General features: G+C 38.5%; 1 protein-coding gene across 6 annotated transcripts; it reads left to right on the forward strand.

Moving 5' to 3' along the window:
* The first annotated feature begins 359 nt into the window (after positions 1-359).
* Positions 360-23,828, forward strand: RAB3GAP1 (RAB3 GTPase activating protein subunit 1 (catalytic)). 6 transcript variants are annotated; one of them, XM_010575147.1, is made up of 25 exons: positions 360-412; positions 498-553; positions 1,287-1,362; positions 2,663-2,795; positions 3,033-3,111; positions 3,785-3,904; positions 4,486-4,651; positions 4,832-4,931; positions 7,888-7,969; positions 8,801-8,869; positions 9,631-9,704; positions 10,430-10,522; positions 11,950-12,119; positions 12,459-12,557; positions 12,925-13,097; positions 14,129-14,183; positions 14,465-14,833; positions 15,931-16,068; positions 17,696-17,923; positions 18,434-18,530; positions 18,620-18,723; positions 18,833-18,948; positions 20,234-20,336; positions 23,297-23,504; positions 23,603-23,828. In XM_010575147.1, the coding sequence occupies exons 1-25, from the start codon at positions 395-397 to the stop codon at positions 23,617-23,619; spliced, it is 2,943 nt and encodes a 980-aa protein (XP_010573449.1). In that variant the 5' UTR covers positions 360-394; the 3' UTR covers positions 23,620-23,828. The 6 variants fall into 6 exon arrangements, with proteins under 6 accessions (XP_010573449.1, XP_010573447.1, XP_010573448.1 ...); XM_010575145.1 differs by having other exon boundaries at positions 23,297-23,828; XM_010575146.1 differs by having other exon boundaries at positions 7,894-7,969; positions 23,297-23,828.
* The last annotated feature ends 475 nt before the right edge of the window (positions 23,829-24,303 follow it).

Below are 24,303 nucleotides of genomic sequence, written 5' to 3' on the forward strand. Positions count from 1 at the left end.
CCGGCAAGGCACTTCGTTTACCCTCTCGGGCTGACGGAGCCGGAGAGCCTCTGGGAGCAACCCACGCCTCAGCCTGGCACCGCCGTGAGGTAACCGGCCCAGCGGGAGTCTCCTCAGCAGCGCCCGTGAGGCGCTTCAGGCAGCCGCGAGCGCGGGAGGACCCCGCCGGGGCGTCCCCTCCCGCGGCGGGCCTGAGGGGAAGGGCGCCCGGGGGACGGGGTGGCTCCGCTGCCGCGGAGGGCAGCCGGGCTGGGAGGGAGACCGGCCGGGACGGTCCGTGAGGAGGCGACCAGTGGCCCCGGGGAGGGACGGCTCGTACCGCCCTCCGCCGCTTTCCCGTGAGCCTCTGCGCCCGGCGGCGGAGCGCGGGGGGGTGTCCCGGCAGCAGCGCAAGATGGCGGCGGACAGCGAAGTGAGTGTTCCCCCCTCTCCTCCCCTGCGCTCTCCGCCGAGGCGGTCTCCCCGCTCACTGCTTCTCCCGCTCTCTCCCCCCGCAGCCCGAGTCGGAGGTGTTTGAGATCACGGACTTCACCACCGCCTCCGAGTGGGAGAGGTAGGTGCTGCCGCCGGTCCCGCTCCCCTCACCGCGGACCGTGGCCGGGGGCTCTGCCGTGTTTGCCCCGGCCCGCTCCTGCCGAGGGGAGCCGGGGGGCCGGGTTGGCCGGGAGCCGGTGACGACCCGGAGCCTCGTCCCGGCCGTTCCGGCGTGTGTCCGCGGCGGGGGCTCAGGCCGCAGCTGATGAGTTGGTTAAGAGGATCCAGTCAAGCTCTTTCTGAACTTAGTGAAAGGTCTGGCTTAATATCTATTTGCAAGGGATTAGAATCAGCATCTGGAAGGCTTCTGTGTTTTTTAAGTAGCTGCCTGATTATGAAAATAGTCTTCTCCTAGCTGAAGCCTCTAAAAGTTAGTAGGACAATGCGTTCTTAATGTATTGTTTTTTAAAATGCTTTTTCCAGTGACCATGTCTATGACAGAAGAAGACAGAGATTCCAAGCGCTGTGTTTTAAATCTGAAATTAGTTTATAATTTTGTGTCAAATGCTTATTTATCTGTGAACAATGCTCCTAGCAGTTGCTGCAAGTAACCATCATCTGAAATGTAAACATAGGAGGACCATTTTATTTGTATAAGGAAGCAGTTTTTCCATTTTTATTGCGATACTTGGGGTTTTTTTGTTTGTTTGTTTGTTTTATAAGGAAAAACATATTGCTGGCTTTTAGGGAGCTAAATTATAGTACAGGCTTAGTGTTCAGCAAATATTAATGCCTTTTCCCCTCCCTAATAGATTTATTTCAAAAATAGAAGAAGTGTTGAATGACTGGAAACTTATTGGGATTTCTTCAGGCAAACCTCTGGAAAAGGTCAGTTACTGCTTCTGAATTTTCTTTTAGAATTTGAATTACTACCTAGGAATACACATGTATGTTACGCGTATTGCTGTTTTCTTAGGTGTGGCAGATAATGATTTGTATTAGGGAATTTTGCTTGTAAAAGTGGCAATTTGACAAACAGTTCCTGAAGATTTATTGGTGGGCTGTCTGCCAGACAGGCTACTTCCCTGATAAAGTTGGATCTTTGTATAGGGCCGAGTGATTTTTTTATTCCCAGTTTTGAATCTGGAAATGTGGTTGAAGGTGTTCTAAATTCTTAAGGAGTTTCTTTTTGCCCTGCCTTGTGCCTTTGTCACACCTGACATACTTATGATTGAGGATTGTGTAGTACTACTTGTGACTCACTATATTTCATAGATCGGAGAGATTTTTTTCAAAGTCTAATTAGAGCCTTTGTAGCGCTTTCTGAGTCCTGTAAAATGCAGAAGAAAGTGCTGAGCTCTTTTGCGTACTAGTGCAAATAAATTCAGCTGGTCTGGATTAAGTGGCTGCTGTGTTTTCAGAGGAATTTTATGACTCTTAATTTTAGTCAGGGTACACAGTATTCAGAACAAAAACTTATGTTATCTAATTAACTAGTTTTCAACCTTAGCTGTCACTGTATTCTTACATGTCTTCTTTTCTAGACCGGACCTCTCCTCTTCATTTCTAGTGAGAACACACCCTTTACGGATCAAAGGGTTGTCCAAGTTGCTTGTTTTTTTTAGTAGCAGCATACAGTTCTGTACAGTGATGTTGATTTTTTCCTAGAAACTTTCCTATGCTGTATTTTTGTTTAAAAATTAATTATCCTTACATACAGGAGTTTTGCAAATTATAGAAACAAAATCATTTATCAGCAAAAGCATATTTGAAGTAAATGTTAAAGTAGTAGTTGTGTAGAATGGTATAGATATAGATAAAATCCCAGGTGGGAAACTTCTGTCTTTGGGCAAAGTTGAGGGTGCATATGCCTAAGACACGTAGTTGTATATGAGAGGATATATCTGCCTCTTTATTGCCATATAATTCTGAAGACTTCTCAGGGGGATGTCTGGTTCTTGAAATGAACATGGTTATTGGCAGCATGGATTTTAACATTCAGCTACCTTTATAATGAAGGGCTTTGATAATTGTTTTTTTGAAATTAAACCGTGCTTACCTATTTAAGAATAAATATTTAGCAGTAGAAAAAGATGAATAAATAGATCGTGTCGGCAGTATACTTTTTAACGCTTACGAATGTTAACCTAAATTTATGTGATCAAATAGTATCTTTTTTTTTATGCAGGGTGTATACACCACAGGAGTGTGGGAAGAGAAATCAGATGAAATTTCATTTGCAGACTTCAAATTCTCAATTACCCATCATTTTCTTGTACAAGAACCCAGTGACAAAGATGGGAAAGAAGAACCGGTAGAAGGTAGCACGTAGTTCTCTTAGGACATGTATATCTGTAAGGATATGACAAAAGACAATTTCAGAATGTGGAATTCATAGTGTGTTGATTTGCTTCTGTGTGAAATTTTCTGGGATCTGATGGGTGTGATCTGACATTTCTGCTTTTAGTAGGCTTTGCATTCATCAGATTGCTAATATAAGTAAATTTTAAGTCAGCTGAATGGATGCTGATGCTCCTATGTATCAATTTTTTTCACAGATGCCCTTCCTCTGCCTATGCAGGACTTGCTGTGCATGAACAATGACTTTCCTCCTAGAGCTCACTGTCTGGTAAGATGGTACGTATACTGTCTCTCATCTTTAATACAAATAAGCATAGCAGTTGAAAAATCTTCAGTGCTGGCACAATCATGTGTATATTTTTTTTCCATCAAGAGTGAAAGCTTAAGTAAAATGATTCTTTGTACTGGACACAGGAAAGGAATGGAAAAAAAGCCCACCATAGTGGGCCTATCTTTACTTCCCCCTACCCCCCCCAATGTTTTTTTTCTGAATTTCATAGACTAACCAAGCTTTTATATTTGTAATATTTAGATGCATTCTTAAAAAGGAAAGCTGCAGCACCTTAAGAAACAACAACAACCATATTCTTAGTGATGCACATTTTTAGCACATTATAGCATTGTTCTAGAGAGATTGTTTTTATGTATAGTTACAGTTGTTATTAATGTAAAGTAAAAAACTCAGGACTGATCAAGCTGGAAGCTCTCATGTTGTTTTGAGTACAGTGTTTGAATTCTGTTAAACTCTGGTAGTTTGTGATTTGAGAATCTGCAGCACTCCATGCCCACTCAGTTCTTGACCTCTCTGAAAGAGGTACTCGCATCAAAACAGATACCCCAGTCTGTTGGTGACAATTAGGTTATTTGGGTTACAGTATTTCTAAAAATTCTGTGTTTCAGCTGGCTTGCTAAAAAACAGAAATGGGTTCTTTTTTCTCTGTCTCTTAAGGTATGGCTTACGTGAGTTTGTGGTTATTGCTCCGGCTGCAAATAATGACGCAGTTCTTAGTGAATCCAAATGTAACCTTTTGCTGAGTTCTGTTTCCATTACATTGGGGAACACTGGCTGGTAGGTGAAAGCATAAACCTTTTTACATGTCCATGTAAAACTCTAGCATGCTGCTGTTGTGAGGAAAAAGTATTAAATTTTTAGCAAAATACATTAAGAATTTGTTGTATTTGCACCACAATACTGTTACAGAAGATTTAAAAAAAAATTTCCCATGGAAACTTAAAAAAGATTGATTCAATGTGTTGTTTGTATTCATTATTGTTTAAAAACCTTAAAAGCTTTTAAAAACTACTAGAAGTTGTTGGAATAACTGGTATACAAAATATAACTTTTGGAAGAGGATTTCTTCCCCATGTGTGGTAACAGTAACTTTCTAATCTTTCTCAAAAAGTATTTAGACTGAAAATTAGGTAACTTGGATAGGGCTATGCTTATGACATGACAATTTGTTAGGCATTCCATTTAATGGTGAAGGTAACAGTATTTTTCTTTGATTCGTATTAAGTGTTTTAAACTGTGTTCCACTAGGAGAAAATATATTCTAAAGAATATGAAATTATGTTAAAATATTTAGTTAGTCTTAAAGACTGCAAGACAACATGACATTTTAAATAATCTGAAATATTCATGTTTTATAGTCAGGTACCACTATTTGTGCAAATACATCATAAATGGCGACGAATGTATGTTGGAGAATGTCAGGGTCCAGGAGTTCGAACTGACTTCGAAATGGTTCATCTTCGCAAAGTGCCAAATCAGTATACTCATTTATCAGGATTACTGGACATCTTCAAATCCAAGATTGTAAGTGCATCTGAATGTATATAACTGATATTAAGAATAATTATTTTATTACCTCGTGCTTGTAGATTCACTTCTGTCTTGTAGAGGTTGTTTGTTTTTTTTTTTTTTGTAAGGATGAGGCTTACACTGCTGATGCCAACAAAGTCTTTACATTGAATTTTTTTCTCTAATATTTTCAAGGGATGCCCTTTAACACCACTGCTTCCGGTTAGTATGGCTATTCGGCTTACGTATGTGCTTCAAGACTGGCAGCAGTATTTCTGGCCGCAGCAGCCACCAGGTAGGAGATTTGTGTCCTGAGAATAACTTGCTTTAAGATAAACAGTCAATGCTACAGAAAATGTTTGTGTATCTTGCCAGAAGAATTAAAACATTTTCTGCATTACTAGGGAAGGCTTCAGTTACAACTAACTACCATCCCACTCCCCATGACAGGCGAGCAAGCTGAAAGCTGTGGCTTACGGTTGTGATGGGTGTTTTGGTTAGGGCTGTGTCTAGCAAAATGCTTTCTTATTAGCGTTTAGAGATATAGTGATACTTCTAAAATGGTAGTATCTATTTGGAGAGAAAAGGGTTGACTGGCTGTGGATCTGTAAAGATTTCTGCCCTGAATTCCTTAGGGAAATGTTTGGATTCAGGTTCTAGTAGGTGCTACTACTTCACAGGAGTATTTGTCAATTATCTCCATAAAGTAACTGATGTTAATACTTCACTGGTTAAGTGTATTAACAATGGGAAAAGGACCTCACTTGAGTTAAAAGTTTGGATTTTGTTGGTTTTGTTTACATGTTGCTAAATAAACCAAGCAGTTGATTTTTTTATTTTATTTTATTTTATTTTTTAATGCAGGAAGAATTTCTGGTCAAGCCTTTTATTATAGTAGCCTTGTATGAGGGGGGAAAAAAAGGGTAAAGTAATGTGTAGTCTTGAATCTAAAGTACATACACCAGACTTGATAAGTTTATGCCATAGTGGTGCTATTTAGGAAAAACAGTGAGTTTGCTCACTTGGTACTCTCACAATGAACTCTCATATGTTTGTTTGGTAGTAACACTTTCTTCCTTGGGTATCAAGGATTTGTTTTTAACAGACTTATTTCTATATAGGTAGCATCAGAAAATAAATTACAAACTCCTCCTGGCTCAAAGGTAAACAAATCTGTAGGAAAAAGGTAGATGTTAGTTCCTTCATTAGCAATGTGGTATTTCAGGCACAAGGTAGTGGAGCAGTGAAAATGTCCAAGCTCTATTCTTGACTTGGTAGTAGTTTTATGTAACAAGGTTAAAGTATTTAGGGCACACTTAAAGAGACAGAACCTGTGGGACCTTGGTCTGGTTACCTAATTGTTTGGCTTTCCTTTGCTTTAAAAAAAAAATATAAAAAAAATACATACACTAATCAGAGGTATGTGTTGAAGAAGTCTGTGGTGAAGTTGATCCTCTGTGCTTTGTACCTAAGGAATGTTGATAGTATGTTTAAAAGAGAATCCTGCTCTTTAGGGTCAGAGAAAATCGGTGCTGTTTTAAGTGATAGTTTCTCTTTGTAGGTAAACCAAGTTTACCTAAAGAACTTGGGAAGCTAGTTCTACAGATTTTATTTTTTATTATTTCTGCAGACACAGAAGTCTGTTTTCTGTAGTCTCTCTCTCTGCCTTGCTATAGTTATTCACTAAGTCAGGATCCCTGCAACTAGCAACTAAGCACCACTCAATTCCCCCTCATCCAGTGGGATGGGGGAGAGAATCAGGGAAAAAAAAAAAGTAAAATTCGTGGGTTGAGATAAGAACAGTTTAATGGAACAGAAAGGAAGAAAATAATAATGAGAGTAACAACAACAACAACAATAATAATAATAAAAGAATTGGAATATACAAAACAAGTGACGCACAATGCAATTGCTCACCACTTGCCTACTGATGCCCAGTTAGTTCCTGAGCAGCAATCCGCCGCCCAGGCCAACTCCCCCCAGTTTATATGCTAGGCATGATGTCACATGGTATGGAATAGCCCTTTGGCCAGTTTGGGTCAGCTGTCCTGGCTGTGTCCCCTCCCAACTTCTTGTGCCCCTCCAGCCTTCTTGCTGGCTGGGCATGAGAAGCTGAAAAATCCTTTACTTAGTCTAAACACTGCTTGGCAACAACTAAAAACATCAGTGTGTTATCAACATTCTTCTCATACTGAATCCAAAACATAACAGTATACCAGCTACTAGAAAGAAAATTAACTCTATCCCAGCTGAAACTAGGACAGAGCAGTTTGAATAAATTCTACTCTTTTAGAGGATTCTGGTTAAGGGAGCTAGTGCCATAGTGTATTGCAGAAGGTGGAAATGGACAACATCATTTTTACTGCTGTAGCTACATGCAGTTGTGGTTTTCTGTTCATTGTGGAGAACTAAACCCGTACTTCATTACCCTCACTCAATTAGCTCTTCTCAAATAAACCCAAAGAATTTAAATGTCTTTTATCTTCTCTGAAGAAGAAATTATGTAATTAAGTTATCCAAATACCTTTATCTTTTCTAATACCTCACTTGTTTTCTACGTAAACAGTTTGCCAGATGCATTTAAAATTAAGGATCAGATACTGTAATAGAATAGCATTATTGTAATGGCATCACAACACATTACTACCAATTTAAATTTTTGTTCCGTGAAGGCTATTTCTGATTTATATATTTGAAGGATATAACATGGGAAGTGGCTGAGGATGCTGGGAGGCATCTTTAAGTACCTGGGATTACAAGGAATCTCCCAGATCACTGGGTTAAATCTTTAACTGTAGGAGACATCACTCTTTTCATAAAATTGTCAACCTTTTAAAAAGTAGTTGGTTTTTCACTCTGTAGAGTTGCTCTTCTGGAGTATTCCTGTTCTGCTTGGAACTGATTTCCTGCCCAAGTATTTTTATGGCAAATTAGTGTCTATTTGTTCTTGTGTCAACATAGAGTCTTCAAGGCTGCCTTTATAGCTATAATCTTTGCCTGTATGAAGGGAATAACCTTCCCTCAATATGGATTACGACAATTTTATGTGGTTTTGAATGTTCTGTTGCATTTCTGCTGGAAACAATTACTTTGTATGCTAGGATTGCACTTTCATAGCTCTGTCTCCTTAGCTGCTCAGCTATTCTCTGGTCATCCTACATGCTACAGTCTTTTTACTGTGAAATTAACATGATATGCTTCTTAAAATATTCCATAAATTCTGTGTGGAAAATGTATTGATCTGTCTTCAGATATAGATGCTCTAGTTGGGGGAGAAGTTGGAGGCCTTGAGTTTGGGAAGTTACCATTTGGTGCCTGTGAAGATCCTATTAGGTAAGATAAGAGTTCAGAAAACTGTGTTTTATAACTTCCTTAATGGAGGACTTAAAGGTATGTTATTTCAAGTCTTAGCTTTGCCTGCCTATCACTTAGTATGTCCCTAACAGATATTTAATTATTCAAGTACATAAGAAACATCTGTGAAAAGTAATGGTCTAATAGCAAGTAAGACCATTTGCAAAATTATCTAATGATAATTCAGAGTTCTAGCTCCTAAATCATTCACCATAAACTTCTAGAGTACTCCATTAATCTCTGAAACTATTACGTTGAAATATACCTTAATTGGAGAAAAACTTTAAAAATGGTGTGCCTTCATTCAAGGGTTGGACTCGCTCTCATCTTTTATTTTGACATTTGTAGAAGACTTAAATTGAGAGGGGCTGTAAACTGAGTTATTACAGTCTCTCTGTGTCCACTTCTGAACACCCCGTCACCACTTAGCAAATCTAGGAACCATTTTAATGTATTAGACATCGTTTAATGCTGTAGGCAATTCATGAAAGGTGTTCTTTCGTCTGTACCTGGATGGGTAGAATACAATGCACAATCTGTCCTTTTGTAGAGATAAGTCATGGGCGAGTCCTGTATGCCACGTACTAGTAGTAAAGTTTAGCGCAATACTGGGTGACATGCTGTAGAATAGCTGATAGAATGTATGCAGCGAGAAAACTCATTGGAGAACATGCACATTTCTGGATGTAGCTGCAAAATACATGGAGGGACTTAAATATGAACTGTCACAAATACCTTTCAAGATTTTAACTATGATGGAGAGAACGCTTTCTACTAGCACTGAAAGATTTAAATCTTGTTTTGTTTCAGTGAGCTTCATTTAGCTACTACGTGGCCTCACCTAACAGAAGGTATAATTGTCGACAATGATGTTTATTCGTAAGTATTTTGTCTGAGTTGCAAATATCTAGAAGTGTACTGTATTTGTTAACTACTGCATTTTAGTGACATCTAAAATATTGCACGTGGCTTTGTGTGTGAAAGAGAACCCATTTTGAGAAATGCTAAGGTCAGTTGATAGAACATCTCATTTATGAAAACACCTTCTTTTGAAATGCATTTCTGTGTGAGAAAATATTACTGTATTGTAATCTCAAAAGAACACACAACTCTATTGTTGGGCATATTCTTGTGCTAGACTTAAGTCGTGTGTATTATGTATTTCTTGGGAAAGATTATAATGGAACGTGGAAAGCAAAAAGAATTAACTGAGTGACATTCCTCTCCCAAAACCTATGATCTGGGTTTTCTACTAAGCCTCCTAAAGAGGAAGAACAGTGTATACTGATACTTAAGAAAGAAGAAAAAAAAAAAAGTGGTTTATTGTTTTAATTAATGCAGAAATGCATTTTCAACGTTAATACACTTTAAAAGAAGACAATTCAGTTGTGTTGTAACTGAATTGTTCTCGTGTTTTTCTTATTCATGTTATGTATGTAGATGAGAACAGGGACTCTTGCTTGCATTTTAAAGTGTTTGTCATGTTCTCCTGTGGAATGTGGTGTATATTATGGCTTCCATGGCCTAACTGGCTATGACATTCCATTATTGAGAATTTGATACTCATTTCTTGCATACTTATGGTGATAGCATGATGCTTGTTTTTTGGGGTTTTTTTTGTTTTTTTTTTTTTTTTTAAGTGACCTGGATCCTATTCAAGCACCCCAGTGGTCCGTGAGAGTCAGAAAAGCAGATAACCCTCAGTGTTTATTGGGTAAGACATCAGAATTCCTATCTTCTCTTATGGCTTTTAAGCTATTAAGTTGCAAAGTTAGGATTGAATTGTTGGTCACCTGATGACTTCTGTTTCCTCGCTCCCCTTACTTTTTTGAGTGGACAGTATCTTGGGTTTCTTTTTCAACAACACAAGCTTTGCAAAAACATAAGTTTCTCTCGTAGGTTATTCTGCATTTGTGTACCGTGAACGTCATTGCTGTTCTTCACCAGGTTCCAGAGAATAAGCATTTGCTGTGTGTGTTCTGTGAAAACTTAGGTTTCCTAGAATCTTTGAATTTTATGAAGTGCTTTCTGCATATACTCATTTCCTTAGTTGAATCAATCTCTCTGACAGGCAGGATTGGTATGCTTGGAGAGCTGTACTATTGTCTGTCCTCACCTTTTAGCTTGTAGGGAAAAGGGCTTCAAAACTAAAAAAAAAAAAATTAACGTGCTGCAGAAGTTTCATCTTGCTTTGGGTGAAGAAGTGAATTAAACTGCATGCAGAACTGTGCTCTGGAGACATAGCTGATAGCTGTCTAGATGTGCACTTTCCTAAGCTTTAGTTGTGTGGTTTAAATATTTGTGCTTCAGAACAAATTATCATGTTCTTTTAGATGAAATATAAAATTTACCATCCCTTAGGAATCACTTTGAGGGTTAGTTTACTGTTCAGTGAGATTTCAATTGAGTAGTTGTTCAGAAACTTTGTTTCTCTTATAGGTGACTTTCTTACTGAATTCTTCAAGCTTTGCCGTAGGAAGGAGTCAACCGATGAGATACTTGGAAGGTCTGCATTTGAAGAGGAAGGAAAAGGTAAAACTAAAATCTTGATGATTTGTGTTATTTGATTTTAATTGTTAGGCATTTTCTGTAATACTCCTAGAAATTTTCTGGTCAGTGCTACGTGGTATGATTTCTCATGAATTCTAGGCAAGCTTAGCTCCCAAAGGCTCGGAGGACAATTGCGTCTGTTATAGTTGTTGGGTTGGTTTTTTTTTTTCTTTCACTGGAAAACAAGAGTTTAAAATTCGAATAGTGAGTACAAGAGCTGGTTTTGAGCAAACATCAAACATATTTGTGTGCATCTTTTTATCTATTTTTGTATTTTTCCCACTTTTTTTTTCCTGCTTTTTGAAGTACTGTGATGCATGTTTTTAACAGCGAGTTTAAAGAGTGTTTAATCTGTTTGAAAGGCTTTGCTGTCATCTTCCAGAAAAAAAAACCCAAACCCCGAAACCACCAAATAAAAATAACAAACCAAAATTACCTGACCAACAGGTCAGACTTCATCCCAACAGTAGAGATACTGACATTTTTGATGTCCCTGTCCCTTTCTTTTGCTTTTCTTGCTGTATAAGGTGAACATTCCTTTCTTTCCTGCCTCTTGTCACCTTTTCTTCCTTCCAAGTGTGGCCCGTATCAATGTATTTTCTTTGGTTATACTTGGTCTTAGTTTTGAAAGAGCTCGCTGGTTAGCTTAAAAAGGTGTTGGACTGAGTAGGGTATGTATTACTCTTAGTGCTTGACATACAGTCTCGTTAGCCCTCCTTATCTCTAATTTTCTTGAAATGGTTTTTCAGGCTGCTGGTAATTACTCACTTAAATTTGTCTGCCCTCTTTTTAACAATGTTAATTCATTTAATTGTAAGAGAGGTTCTAAAGTTTACCAGCAACAACTCTGGAAAAAATCTTTTGATTTGAGGAGTTTACCTGAGTGAGGACTCTAAAACAGAATTGTGCTTACACCATGTAAGGTCATGTGTATAGTGATTAATACCGGATTTATTTAAGGCTTATCTAAAGCTCTAGCATATGCTTGAACAGTCTTTGTTGCATCTAAAATGTATTTGCTGGTTTCATGTATAAACAAAGTTTAAATACTAGCTTGTCAGCAGGGGTTTTGCTGATACTCTGCCTGTAATTGTCTGCAAGTATGCAGTATTACTACAGTAGGTGGCAGGCACTGTCTACAGCCAACCCAGTCTAGACTTCATTCAGTAAAATAAATTAATGGCAGTCTTTGACTCCTTTGTGACCTGGTGCTGCTGCTTTATCTTTGAGGCTAAGAACAGTGAATATAATGTGTGGAACCTGACAGCACAGGGGTGTAGCTTTGGTTAACGGTGTTAAAAGTCAATACAAGATGCACTTGACTGAATATGACAGGTGAACTTTTTTTTAAGAGACAGTCTTGTGGGCTTTTTGGTTTTGTTTTAATTATTTTTATTTTATTTTTATAGAGGTTGCTGATATTACCCATGCTTTGTCGAAGCTCACAGAGCCAGCACCAGTCCCAATCCATAAATTATCAGTCACGAATATGGTTCACAGTGCAAAGAAAAAAATTCGCAAACACAGAGGTGTAGATGAATCGCCTTTAAACAATGAAGTTCTGAACACTATTCTTCTGGTGAGCTGTCTATGCATGTTAAGTGCTTATAAAACATGTATTTCATGCTTCCACTGATGCATTGGGTTTATTGTTTATGGCAGAATTATAAATAAAGGTCTCTGATGTCAGTTCTTTTATTTGAGTTGCATTTATCAGCTTTTTGAGACAGCCCCAGTTGTTACAAGTCTCTACAATATAAGTAAACTGAAAATGAACTCTGAACTCTGCTAACAGTTTTAATTCTGGGGATTGTTGGTATGTAACCCGCAGTAGCTTTAGGGAGAAAGTGGGAAGAGCAGGAAAAACCATACTGATGCAAGTTTGGATTTTTTTTTTTTTTTCTTCCCTTTCTTGAAGTTCTTATTTCCTGATGCTGCTGACAAACTTGCAGATGGATTTGAAAGCAGAACGAGCACTTCAGCAGGAAACAATCCTCCTCCAGAGAATGAAGATTATGTAAGTTTTACTGATTGACACTCATGAGAGAGAAAGCAATTTTGAGTGCGTGTTCATACAGACTTTACTGTGGCTGCCCTATGTCTTGTAATAGATCATTTTTGTAAAGATGAAGTTACTTTTGTGGAATCTCCAGGTAGAAATAGTGGGGGTTTTTTGTTTTGTTTTGGGTTGGTGTGTTTTTTGTTGTTGCTGTTGTTTTTCCTTCTAATTTTTTTTTCTTTCTTTCAGATACTTTAATTTTTTGTAGGTTATACTTAAAAATGTTATTTAGCCACTTGTATTGTCAAACAGGAAGGAGATCATATGGTTTTGAAAAAAATGCCATTGTTCCTATATGTCCTGCTTTCTTTTATTTCTTATGTAGACTCTCTTCAGTCAGTTTAAATCTGCTCCTTCTGATAGTCTGACATACAAACTAGCTTTATGTCTTTGTATGATAAACTTCTACCATGGAGGAGTAAAAGGAGTGGCACATCTTTGGCAAGAATTTGTGTTAGAAATGCGCTACAGATGGGAGAACAATTACCTTATTCCAGGGTAAGATTTTGTTTGTTTGTTTGTTTTTGTTGCTTTGTCATAGAAAATATTCTTTGTTTCAGGAACAGAGTGAGTTCACTATGACTTTGAAACATACTGGTTGTTTCTTTAAATTGGAAATATTATCCTCTATTTTTATGACCCTACTTCCTTAAATCAAGAAAGGATAGGGAGTAGGGAAAAGCATCTGTGCCCCCCTTTGAAAACAAGATGCCTGGAGGAAGCTCAAGTTAAATAGCACTCCACTGTGTGAGTCAGGGTGGGGGGTGAAAAAAAGCTTATGCAATTACTTTGCTTGCAGTTTATTGTTAGGTAAAAATGAAGGAGCTGATATAGGGAGAAACATGTTTGCTTTGTGGTGTAGTTTTGCCAGTTTTCTAAGGGAGCTATTCCAAGTTCCTGCTGGTATAATAGCCTTTTCAGGTAGTTAATGCTGTCTCAAGTGTTCCAACCCTTCCAGGTTATGTCTGCTGCAGCAGAGCTTGTTGCAGACCAAACGAAGGGCTCTGTCAAGATGAGACATCAGTGTAGAGTAAAAATTTTTCTTTTTTTTTTTTTTTTTTTTTTTCAAGTGGGATGGACTGGCCGTTTATTGACTAGTTTTTTACTTTCAAATGGCTACACTAACAAACAAAAGGGAGCTTGGAATATATAGAGGTTACTGTACTGTATCATTGCAGTTTTAAAAGTAAAGTCAAAGGTGCTTAAGTTTTGTTTGAAAACAGCTACCCTTTTAACATCTAAATGGAAAACTGACCAGGAAATACAGGGTGTGTCTGTTTTGTACTAGTGTGAATGATCTCTGAGCTTCAGAAATTACCTTTAGGAAATAAATGTAGTTTGACTTCTGGGGCTTGCTCTGTCACTAGCTTGTCTAACAAGACCATAGATGAGCTGCATAGTTGAAATGGTGGGGGTGGGTTCAATGTGGATATTTGCCCCTCTTTTGGATTTCGTATGATTTAAGACCACATGTGTGTGAAAGATTCAACTTTATAATTGATAATGGTTACACTTCTACCTTTTGTTAGATTAGCTAATGGCCCTCCAGATCTGAGATGCTGTTTACTGCATCAGAAACTTCAGGTAAATATCCCAAATTTAAGAATGATTTTTCTCCTAAGGAAACTGTCAGAATTAAAGCAATTAATTAGCTAAATATATTGTTTTTGTAGATTTAGTTATGCTTGTATTATTGGGTCTAGACTTCATTTCTCGGGAAAATCTTTGTTATAGCAACAAGTGCAATGGAATTATAATCTTTTAGAATTATAAGAGATTTTTGGTGACTCTCCAAGTTTTTCTGTGACATTGTTTCCCTAAGAAGTAGTTGCTAAACATACTTTTTTTCCCCTTTGACTTGTTAGATGTTAAATTGTTGCATAGAAAGAAAGAAAGCAAGAGATGAGGGGAAAAGGGGGAGCATGCCTGATCGTTCACCTGGTGGTACTTCTGGTGATACTGGCAAAGGAGCAGACCACTCTGGAGATAACCCTGATAAGGAAAAAGAAGTTGGCAAGTCTTGGGAATCGTGGAGTGACAGTGAAGAGGAATTTTTTGAATGTCTAAGTGACACAGAAGATCTTAAAGGAAATGGGCAGGAAAATGGAAAGAAAGGAGGAGCAAAAGAAGGCAACAAAGAGTCTGTAAACTTAAAACCAGAAGGTCGTCTGCATCCACATGGAAAGCTGACACTGCTGCATCCAGGAGAGCCTCTCTACATTCCAATAACACAGGTTGGGTAGCAGGAGCTGAGCCAGATGCAGTACAACTCTCATGCAATATGGCTTATGCCTAGGACTGTGAAATTGGGTACAATTTGCAGGTTATAGCCTTATCTGTAGTTAAAATTGGTAAGTGTTTTTGGCCTAAGACCTTGTTTTCCATTTTTAAAACTTGATGAGGCTGTTAAACTGAAATCTCACATGCTCTTTGTTTTATTTGAGAATGGGTGTCCTTACCAAATTTCACTCAAAACAAATTTTTTTTAAACAAGAATTAAGCTTTCTTGCCTACCTTAAATTTGGGGTTCTTTTTATTTCCAGCTCTTGAGGCATCTTCCATCCCCTCCTTACTTTCTTTCCTGTAAAGTGGAAACTGCCGTGGTCCTTCCACTGTGAAGATTTCTAGCTGACTGACCAGAGTACTGGATCAGTTTTGCTGCTGCTTTTTTTTCTTTTTTTTAAATATTTCACAACTCATATCCAAAAGGCCATAGTCATCAGGTTTTGGTACCATTATCTAAAGCAGGTTTATCATCAAACTACTAGAAATGTTACCTGACACAGACATTCTTGCAGAGTGACTAGGGATGAAATAGGAAGCAGTGGTGTCAAAGGAAGTAGTTTGAAATCAGCTGTGCGTGAAGAATACAGTGTTTTTCATTCACTTGAGAGAAATTATTTTTAATGAATGTTGCTTTGCATGGGTAAAAGGTATGAGCAGAGAGTAGTCAGGCAAAATGTTGTCAATTAATTATGTGCTGATAGTATCAATGGCAGTTCTACATTGCTTGAGGTGGATTTTCATCTATCTCAACAAAATATTATCAAACACTTCCCGGACTTTATCTGGATTTTGGCATTTTAATATGTCCTTATATTGTTACTTCATTCTCAGGTTGTTTTCCTTTTAGTTTCTTTTTGTTAGTGTCTTCTTCAGACGTGCAGCTTTAGGCTAAGCGGTTTAAGCAATAGAAAGTTATGATTATTTCCTCTGAGTACAAATACAGCAGAATGAACTTTTGGTGACAGGGAGCTTTCCACTTCTCCTTCTTAATAAGGGCTAAGTCTAGGGGAGCTGATTTGGAAACTTGTCTTTTTCCATGTTGCAGGAACCAGCACCCATGACTGAAGATTTGCTGGAGGAACAGTCTGAGGTACTGGCAAAACTAGGGACATCAGCAGAAGGCGCTCATCTTCGGGCACGCATGCAGAGTGCCTGCTTGCTCTCAGATATGGAGTCTTTTAAGGTAGTACTACTCGAGAAATTCTGTGAGATTGCTTTCTTCTTAATTAAACTATCCCTCTTGCTCGTGTTGAACAATTTTGAAGGTTTTAAAGGTGTTTTTCCTTCGCAAAACAGTTTCAAAATAGTTTAAAGTTGAAAATAAAAACCTATTGATAAAACTCTTAGAACATTTCAAAATTTATGACTATCCAGTCTATTGTGCTGTAACGTTCTGCACAATGTCTTTGGGAGGGGAAAAAACTCCCAAAACATACAGTTGATAAATTTGGAATTAAAGCATGGGCAGGCCCATAAAAAATGATGTCAGAAAAAAACTAAGCATCAAAGCCCTGAATCAAAACTACATGTCTCTGCCTCCCACCACCTTGTAGCTTTCATTTAGTGTCTCTCTTACCTGTACTTTCCACTGTGTCTAGCTTTGTAAAATGCACCTTTAATCAGACTCCAAATGGATAAAATGTAAAGGAGGTGTAAAGAAAAAAAAACCAACCCACAATCTACTAACATGTTTACAATTCTGTGTACGGACTTTGGAGAGGTAGACATAATTTTTATGTGTAGTTGAAGATGTTTTGTTCTTTAGTGCAAAGGATAAATTATCACTATTTAGAAGTTTTATACAGCTGTTAATCAAATTGGGACTGGACTAGCTGGGGTTTTGGGTAATTTGTTCTACTTCTTTTCTGAGCTCTGCAGAGGGAGCTAAGACCACATACACTGCTGTCATCAAAGGATCTCAAAACTAACAAGACTGGAGATTCTGTCATGATATAGCCATACATTTTAATTTTTTTTAAATTATTGCAATGTTACTTTGTAGTAAAAGGGTACAGATGTACTGTAGAGTAAGTATTTATAACTTATCAATATCAGTTTATTAGCAGAGACTCATGTCATATTAGATAGATGTAGTGATGCAAGTGATCTAACACCTCAGAGTAAGAATATAGAACCATAATTTGAATTGCAAGTGCCCTCCTGATAGGTACATAGAATAGAAAACTGGGTTTCCTTTTATGTTCTAGACCTATGGATGTACTTATTTGTGTTGAGATTGCATCTATGAAAAATGAAGTTGTTTTTGTTTGGGGGAGTTTTTCAGGTTTTTTAAGTTCCTTTTTAAAGGAAGAAGAAAAGGTGAATTTTATTACTGGAGTGTTAAAAGATGGAAAGTCAGTGCTGAAAGCATATTTGTGCAGCCCAGTGATTCTTTTAGGCTTGGGCTGTTTTTCATCTAAGCTTTTAAAGGTATAAGCTTATACATAAACTAGTGAAAATTCATATTTATTGCTTGTATCAGGTACCAGATAGGAGCTTGACTTAACAGCATGATTTTGAGCTTGCCTGAAATAACTGATGAATGTACTGTTTTGGGGCCATAAGAAGAGAATTTCTTTGTTTTTGTTGATGGTGTGGGTTTTACCCCTTGCCATTGTCTTGGCTTATGCTTGATTCCCTCACCCTCCCAGGTCTCTTTCCTAGTGTACAGTCTGATGATGTGAACAGAATTCCCTGAGTTTTAGCTCCTAGCCTGTGCTCTACCCACTAAACCGTATTGCCTTCCCACTCAGGTTAATGTGTTTTTATAGGATTTTTCGGGCACAAATTTTATCTCCTTTTCATTCCAGGCAGCTAATCCTGGCTGTTGTCTGGAGGATTTTGTGAGGTGGTACTCCCCTCGGGATTACATTGAAGAGGAAGTGGTTGATGAAAAGGGGAATATAGTAATTAAGGGCGAGCTGAGTGCCCGAATGAAGATTCCGAGCAACATGTGGGTAGAGGCCTGGGAGACAGCAAAACCAGTCCCAGCCCGAAGGCAGAAGAGACTCTTTGATGACACTAGAGAAGCAGAGAAGGTAAAAAGCTCTGTGGCTAGTGATAGTCTGATCTGTAATGCTTATAGCAGTCCTTTCTTCTTTCTTCTGCAAGATTTAAAATGCGTTGTTGCACTATATTCTTGGAGTTATTAAACTGTTTTGTACATGGCTTAGGGTTAATCAGAAATTCCTGCTGCCGTACAACAGTGTGTTTGAAGTATCTAAAATAATTATTGTGTGGAATGTAACTTCACAAGCTATATTACTTAGGTACTTCTTTGAATTGCTAGTAAATAAAACATTTTTATCTGTGTGTGTGTGTTAGGAAACTAAAGTGTTCCTAAAAGATAATTATTTTTAGTTTCATTCTAACCTGTTGGGACTTTAAGCAATCACTGAGGATTCGTGTAAAACTACCTATTGAGTCCTGTCTTACAGTGGTGCTCCCTGCTTGTGAATTCTTCAGTGTAGGTCCTCATCTTTTGTAGTTAGCCTTATCTTTGGGAAGTAGGTTTGATCACTAATAAATTAAATTTTCTAATGTTATAGGTGCTTCATTACCTTGCAGTTCAGAAACCAGCTGACCTTGCAAGGCATCTGTTGCCTTGCATCATCCATGCAGCTGTACTCAAGGTAAAGGAAGAAGGTAAATAATGTTTAATAAATTATTAAGATATTTTAGGGTGAACACTAATGCAATAATTACAACTTCTTTGTTTCTTTTCCTCCTAATAGAAGCACTAGAAGATATCTCTTCAGTTAAGAAGATTATTAAGCAGATAATATCCCATTCCAGTAAAGTTCTACGATTCCCCAGTCCAGAGGACAAGAAGTTGGAAGTAAGGCTTTTGTAGTGGCTGGGTCTGAAAACCTAATAGACTTTTACACTGTTCATGGGAGTGCTAAAAGAACGTCTTTTTGACTTTCACTTTTATTAAACTCCTGCAGGAAATCATTGCTCAGATTATGAGTGTGGAAGCTATCATTGCCAGGGCCAGGTCTCTGAAAGCAAAATTTGGGGTAGAGAAATGTGAAAATGAGGAGGAGAAAGAAGATCTACAAAGGTGACGTGATATTTTTTTTTTTTCTTCCCTTTCCCTCCCTGCCCCTGGTGTTGTTTTGTTTTTCCTCTGATGCCCTTTTTTTTGTAGTTTCAAAATTTAGGACAGATGGAAGTGGTGATAACACAGAAATAGTAAGGAATTGTATTTAGTAGCTATAAACATTAGGTATCCCTGTCCCTAGGCTACCTAGAGATGTTGTATGTGAGTACCCTAAATGCTCGTCTAAGTAACCATCTCTTTGAAAACATGTGATACAGATTATTTTAATGGAATTTGTGGAGATTTAATTTATTTTTTCGTAATTTATTTTTTCGTGTATGTAAAAGGTATATTTGATGAACTTTGTTACAATAGAGGTAAAATTAAAAGGACTAGGAATTTAGTACTTTCTATAACTAATATGGAATGGAATACCCCTCCCAAAGTTACATTTTCTTATTCTAGTCTCCTTACTAATTTGCAGCATATTACTGAGGAACCGTATGAATGAAAAGGGACAAGCCATGTTTCATTGCTTCACTGCCTGCTGTCAGATTATTTACCTATTGCTTAAGATGACTAATAAGTAACATTAAAAAAAATTAAGAAGTTAACTTCTTCCTGCTGTGCTGATAGGGAGAGATGGTATTTTTGTAGTACATGTTGGGAATTCAGAGGAGTGATGTCTGACCAAAGCAATATTTTTGTGCTCAAAAAAATTGTCATGTTGTTACTACTTCTGAGTGGCTGACACCGTGAAGGCTTTTCATGTCAAATTTATACATCTGCATTAGGAGCCTGGGTTTCATTTATAGTTAATTGAGAGAAGTAGTTCTTCCAGAAGCTGAATTGCAGCCTAGGTGTTAATTGGCCCTGCTGCTGGAGTTGCAACACAAACAGCTATGTAATTCTGCCTTTCCTGACCTTACGTGGGAGGCTGCTGTGCTCAGCTTAGTTTTGAGCTACGCTATCTGTGAAAGAACAGCTGCTTGTATTGGCATGAAAGAAAGAGCAACAAGGTAGGAGGGAACAACTGAAGGCTAAGGGGGTTTTTGTCTTTAGGGTAGAGGGAAAGGAGTAAAGGGATGAAAAGGTGATGATTGCATTTGAGTGGGATGCTGAGAAATGTCAGGGTCCTTTAAACTTTTAGAATGGAGAACTCTTGAGAGTCTGCCAGTTCTCGCTCTGTGCAAGTGATGCTAGGTGGAGACCTCCTCACTGGAAACAGCTCTGGTTTTAGATTAGCAAACTGGATACAGCTGAGAATTAAACATTCCTTTTCCTTTTCAATAATTTGTACCACCAGATTCGTAAACTGTCTCCTGGAGCAGCCGGAAGTGTCAGTTATTGGTGCGGGAAGAGGACCTGCTGGTAGCATTATTCACAAGCTGTTTGTGAATGCTCAGAGGGTAAGAGAGAGCTCTTGATTGCTTTGCAGCCACTTCTAATTTATGGAGTATAAAGCAACAACTTATCATATGATGCCAGTTTATTTTGTCTGCATATATGCATGTATTGTCATAAATGTGCTTGAGGGTTTTTTTTGTGATGTTCAACATGATTTTGGCAATAACAACCTTGCAAGATGAGAGAAGAGTAAGTGACCTGGGATGCGAAACAATTAAAACCATCTGGGTAGATAGAGGTGTCACTGCTGTTTGATTTACTTCAAATGGTAACATTGGTAATGCTATTTATGGCACAAATTTCTGCTTTATTGAAGTTACACAATATATGCAACATCACAGCAAGAACATTAAAGTGTGTTGATTATTTCACATAGGAATGTAGAGAAACGTCATAATATTTAATATTTTTAGAAGTAACTTTTTAGACTGAGGCTATACTTGGAATACTTGAGATTTCTTCTGTGGAAACTAGCATGCTTAGGAAGAATTTCAGTTCTTTTTCCAGTACAACTCTACATTCAGTTTACTTATTGCCAGTGTTGCATCTGTTTTCTGGAAACCCTTCCCCAGCCTATATTGGTATAAATGCTCCCTTTTTCTCTTAAGCGGTCTTTGTAGTAATTAGCCTTAAAGTATTGATTTCCAAACTTCTTGGACTGCAGTCGGCCTTCAGTTTCTGCTAGAATTACACCTGTTTGTAGCATCAAATTATCTAACTAAAATTTAACTGCAGTGGTAATAACAAGGCAGCATAGTATTGCAGACATCTTAAAGCCTAAAATCCCATTTGGAAATCATTGCTGTAAAAATGTTGTGATTGGGTATTAAAGACTTTTAAGGTATGGATGCTTTTATAATAATCTGTATTTTGCAACTCAGCATAAAAAGGACCATTCTGAAAACAGACCACGGTTATTCTGAGAAATGAAAATCAGAACATTTATTTTATCCTTCTAGTCTCTAGGGAAAATCTGGTTGCAAATCTCAATATGTCAACCAGCCTTTCTTACGGACTTCCCTGTAAAGCATAAGATTGTGCCCTGTAAGCGTATGCACTTGCCTTTTTGAGGCATTATGCTTTTAAAGCCGAGTAAGCATTTCTAGTGTTAATGTTCGATAAAGATGTATGGGTATTTCTAGTTTGTTTGGTTTTTTTTCTGTTGAAACATCAGTAACTAAAGCTAGGTAACAGATACTTCCCACTAGTAGTGGGTCACTGTTAATTAAGACTTCTTAGTGGGACAGGAGCTAACTTGCTACAAAAAACCCCTCATGTTTAATCTACCGTGAGTTATTTCAGTAGAGAGCTGTTTGGTAAATAGAAGTTGAATGACTTCCTTGTTCATTGCCTTTCAAACCTGGACTCCTCTCCAAGTTGTGTAAAATGCGTTGTTATATTCTCAAGTTTTCTCAGGAAAATTGTGATAGCAAATGCATGTTCTTGGAAGTAGAGTGCATGATGTCTCTAAACCTACAATCTCCTTCTAACCTCTTGTAAGTCACCTCTGACTTGCCTTTGTTTCTATCTTTCATCACTGGTTCTTTTCTCATCCCTTTCCAAGCTGACTGAATCTTCTGATGAGGTAACCAACTTTGTCCCTCGTTTCCTGCTCATCTTCCCTAGCTGCATAGAGTTGAACCTTTTGGTAGATATAGTACAGCAGCCTGGTTTAGTTTGTACTGTGTTCAGATATTAAGCATAAAAACAATTTTGTGTTTCCAGAATGGTTTTTCCTCATTCACAGACTTTATTTTTAGAGCCTAACAGGTAGTGAAGAGAGAGAAAAATCTTTTAAAAAAAAAAAAAAAACAAAAACCCCAAACAAAAACCCAAACCAACCAAAAAACATTTCTTCAAGTGTATATTAACATTTTCTGATGCTGAAATGTGTGGCCTTGCCTTTATATTCTTCTCTGTTGTTGTCACTGTGTGTTTATTGAACAGCCAGATGTTTTGGGCGGTTAGGTAGCCATGGACAGTACCTGAATGTTACAATCCTAGATACCAGTATTTACTGAAACTACTCTGCTGAACTTTTTGGACAGAGATAGAGGTTTGGGGAAGAACTGGGGTAACTGCGTGAAGAAGTGGAACACAGGGAACATCCTCTATTGGTTTCCTAGAACTGTTCTTATGGGAACAAGTGCCACTTGTCCCTGGTGACTTCTCCTGTGGCACAGGCTGCAGATTCGAGCGGTGCTGGGTCCCCGCTCCTGGGGAGCGTGGCAGGAGAGGGGTGGGAGCAGAGGTGCAGTGGGGCAGCTGAGAGGGGCCACGAGGGTTGTCCGGTGAGTTCTGCCTTGCCTCAGTGACATTGATAAGCTTGAGTTGTGCACAATTAAAATAGGACCCTCTATGGTATTGGGGGATGTGTGTGTGTGTATATACATGTAATTAGGCAATGTTTATTGGGCTGATTGGAGCATGCCAGCTGTACTGCCAGTATTCAGACTTCAGTGTTGCTGCTGACTAGCTCTGAGGCAATGAGCATTGATGGAGATTGCACAGCGTCTCGCTTGCTCTGCGGTGTCATTTTGGTGAGCCTCTCTCTGGCCCTGAAAAGCAGATATCAAAGTAGTATTTTGAGTTTGAAAAGGCAGGTGACTTTTTCCTCAAGACCCCAGTAGTGGTGCTGGTTGTTTTTAAAAGGAGGCTGGCTTGGCCTTGTGTAGGCACAGAGAGCTGAGGAGGAGCCCTGCTTGAGAAGGGGGCGTTTCGTCTGGTCAAAACCTTCGCTTCACTGTCAGAAAATCAGGAGCTTGGGCTGAGCTTCACCATCACACATAAAGGTTCTTCCATTTGATTGTGTGCAGTTTATTTCCTGACATCCCATTAGCGTCTTGCTCTGTGTACACATAAAGCCTTTTGATGTGTTTACATTTCTAATCTTCCTCGTAAGTATTTTCTGAATCCTCATGTTAAGAAACAGCTTATAATTATACCTCTGCTCTTATTTAAGGTTTCTGCAGTGCCTCCACTTGATGAAGAATTGAGATCGGTTTCATCAGAGGAGCGAAGACTCAACACGGGGACTGTTTCGGATTTCCCACCGCCCACTGGTCGTGAGGTAATTCTGCGTACAACTGTCCCCCGCCCAGCAACTTACTCCAAACCGCTGCCCCAGCGCATGTACAGCGTGCTGACGAAGGAAGATTTTCGGCTTGCAGGTGCCTTTTCAGCAGATACAACGTTCTTCTGATGTAACCAGCTGTGTTACCTTGTGTGTCTTCACAAGTAACATGCTGTTCATTTTCCTTTGGGGCAGTTAAAGTTAGGGATTGACTGGCTTGTGGTGAGGAGACAATAGGTCATCGTTAGTGATGGAGGGTCATGTTCCCAAGCACAGAGCTGAACTGGCAGCTGAGAAGGATGCCTGTAGCAACTCTTAACTTGGAGGTTTGGAACAGCTTCACAAGTAGGTTTAATCAGATCTTTGGGGAAGAAAGTTTAGCAATCTCCTCTCTGTCCAAAGGGAGTGTTTTGTTTTGTTTTTTTTGCATTAGCTTGTTTAATAATGGACATAAATTGGCTGTATGGAAATATTTCATGTTGAAATTCATGCAGAGTGTGCTGCTTTACAGTTCTTAATCAGACTTTATCAAGTGACATTAGTCAAATTAATGTGCAAACATTAAGTAATTTGTCCCGCTAATCATAAATATTGAGCCCAGTATTTTTTGGTTAATCACTAAGTTGCAAATACTTTTAAAATACCCTTATTCTTATTTAAGGTATACAGTACATTCTAGTTCATGCTAAACTCTCCTAGCATTGCATCGGTTGTCCAAAAAGATCTTGTCTCCCAAACGGAAAGAAATAGATTTGGGGGTCTAACTGGACAGTAAGCCTGATTGATAGCCTGAAGTGGATCACTGACAGTTTTGGGTACTTGATATCCTTTCCCTGCACCCAAGGGCCAAAGCTGTATGTGAATGACACATACAGAGGTGTTCCACTGTCGGCAGC

This window comes from Haliaeetus leucocephalus, unplaced genomic scaffold (genome assembly GCF_000737465.1).
Source record: "Haliaeetus leucocephalus isolate CR32 unplaced genomic scaffold, Haliaeetus_leucocephalus-4.0 Scaffold451, whole genome shotgun sequence".
In the NCBI taxonomy this organism is placed as follows: Eukaryota; Metazoa; Chordata; class Aves; order Accipitriformes; family Accipitridae; genus Haliaeetus; species Haliaeetus leucocephalus.

Bases quoted from the DNA above. Each gene is read 5' to 3' on its own strand.
- RAB3GAP1 (XM_010575145.1), top strand. The intron at 3,905-4,485 runs GTAGGTGAAAGC...CATGTTTTATAG, and splicing joins ACATTGGGGAACACTGGCTG to TCAGGTACCACTATTTGTGC. The intron at 8,870-9,630 runs GTAAGTATTTTG...TTTTTTTTTAAG, and splicing joins GTCGACAATGATGTTTATTC to TGACCTGGATCCTATTCAAG.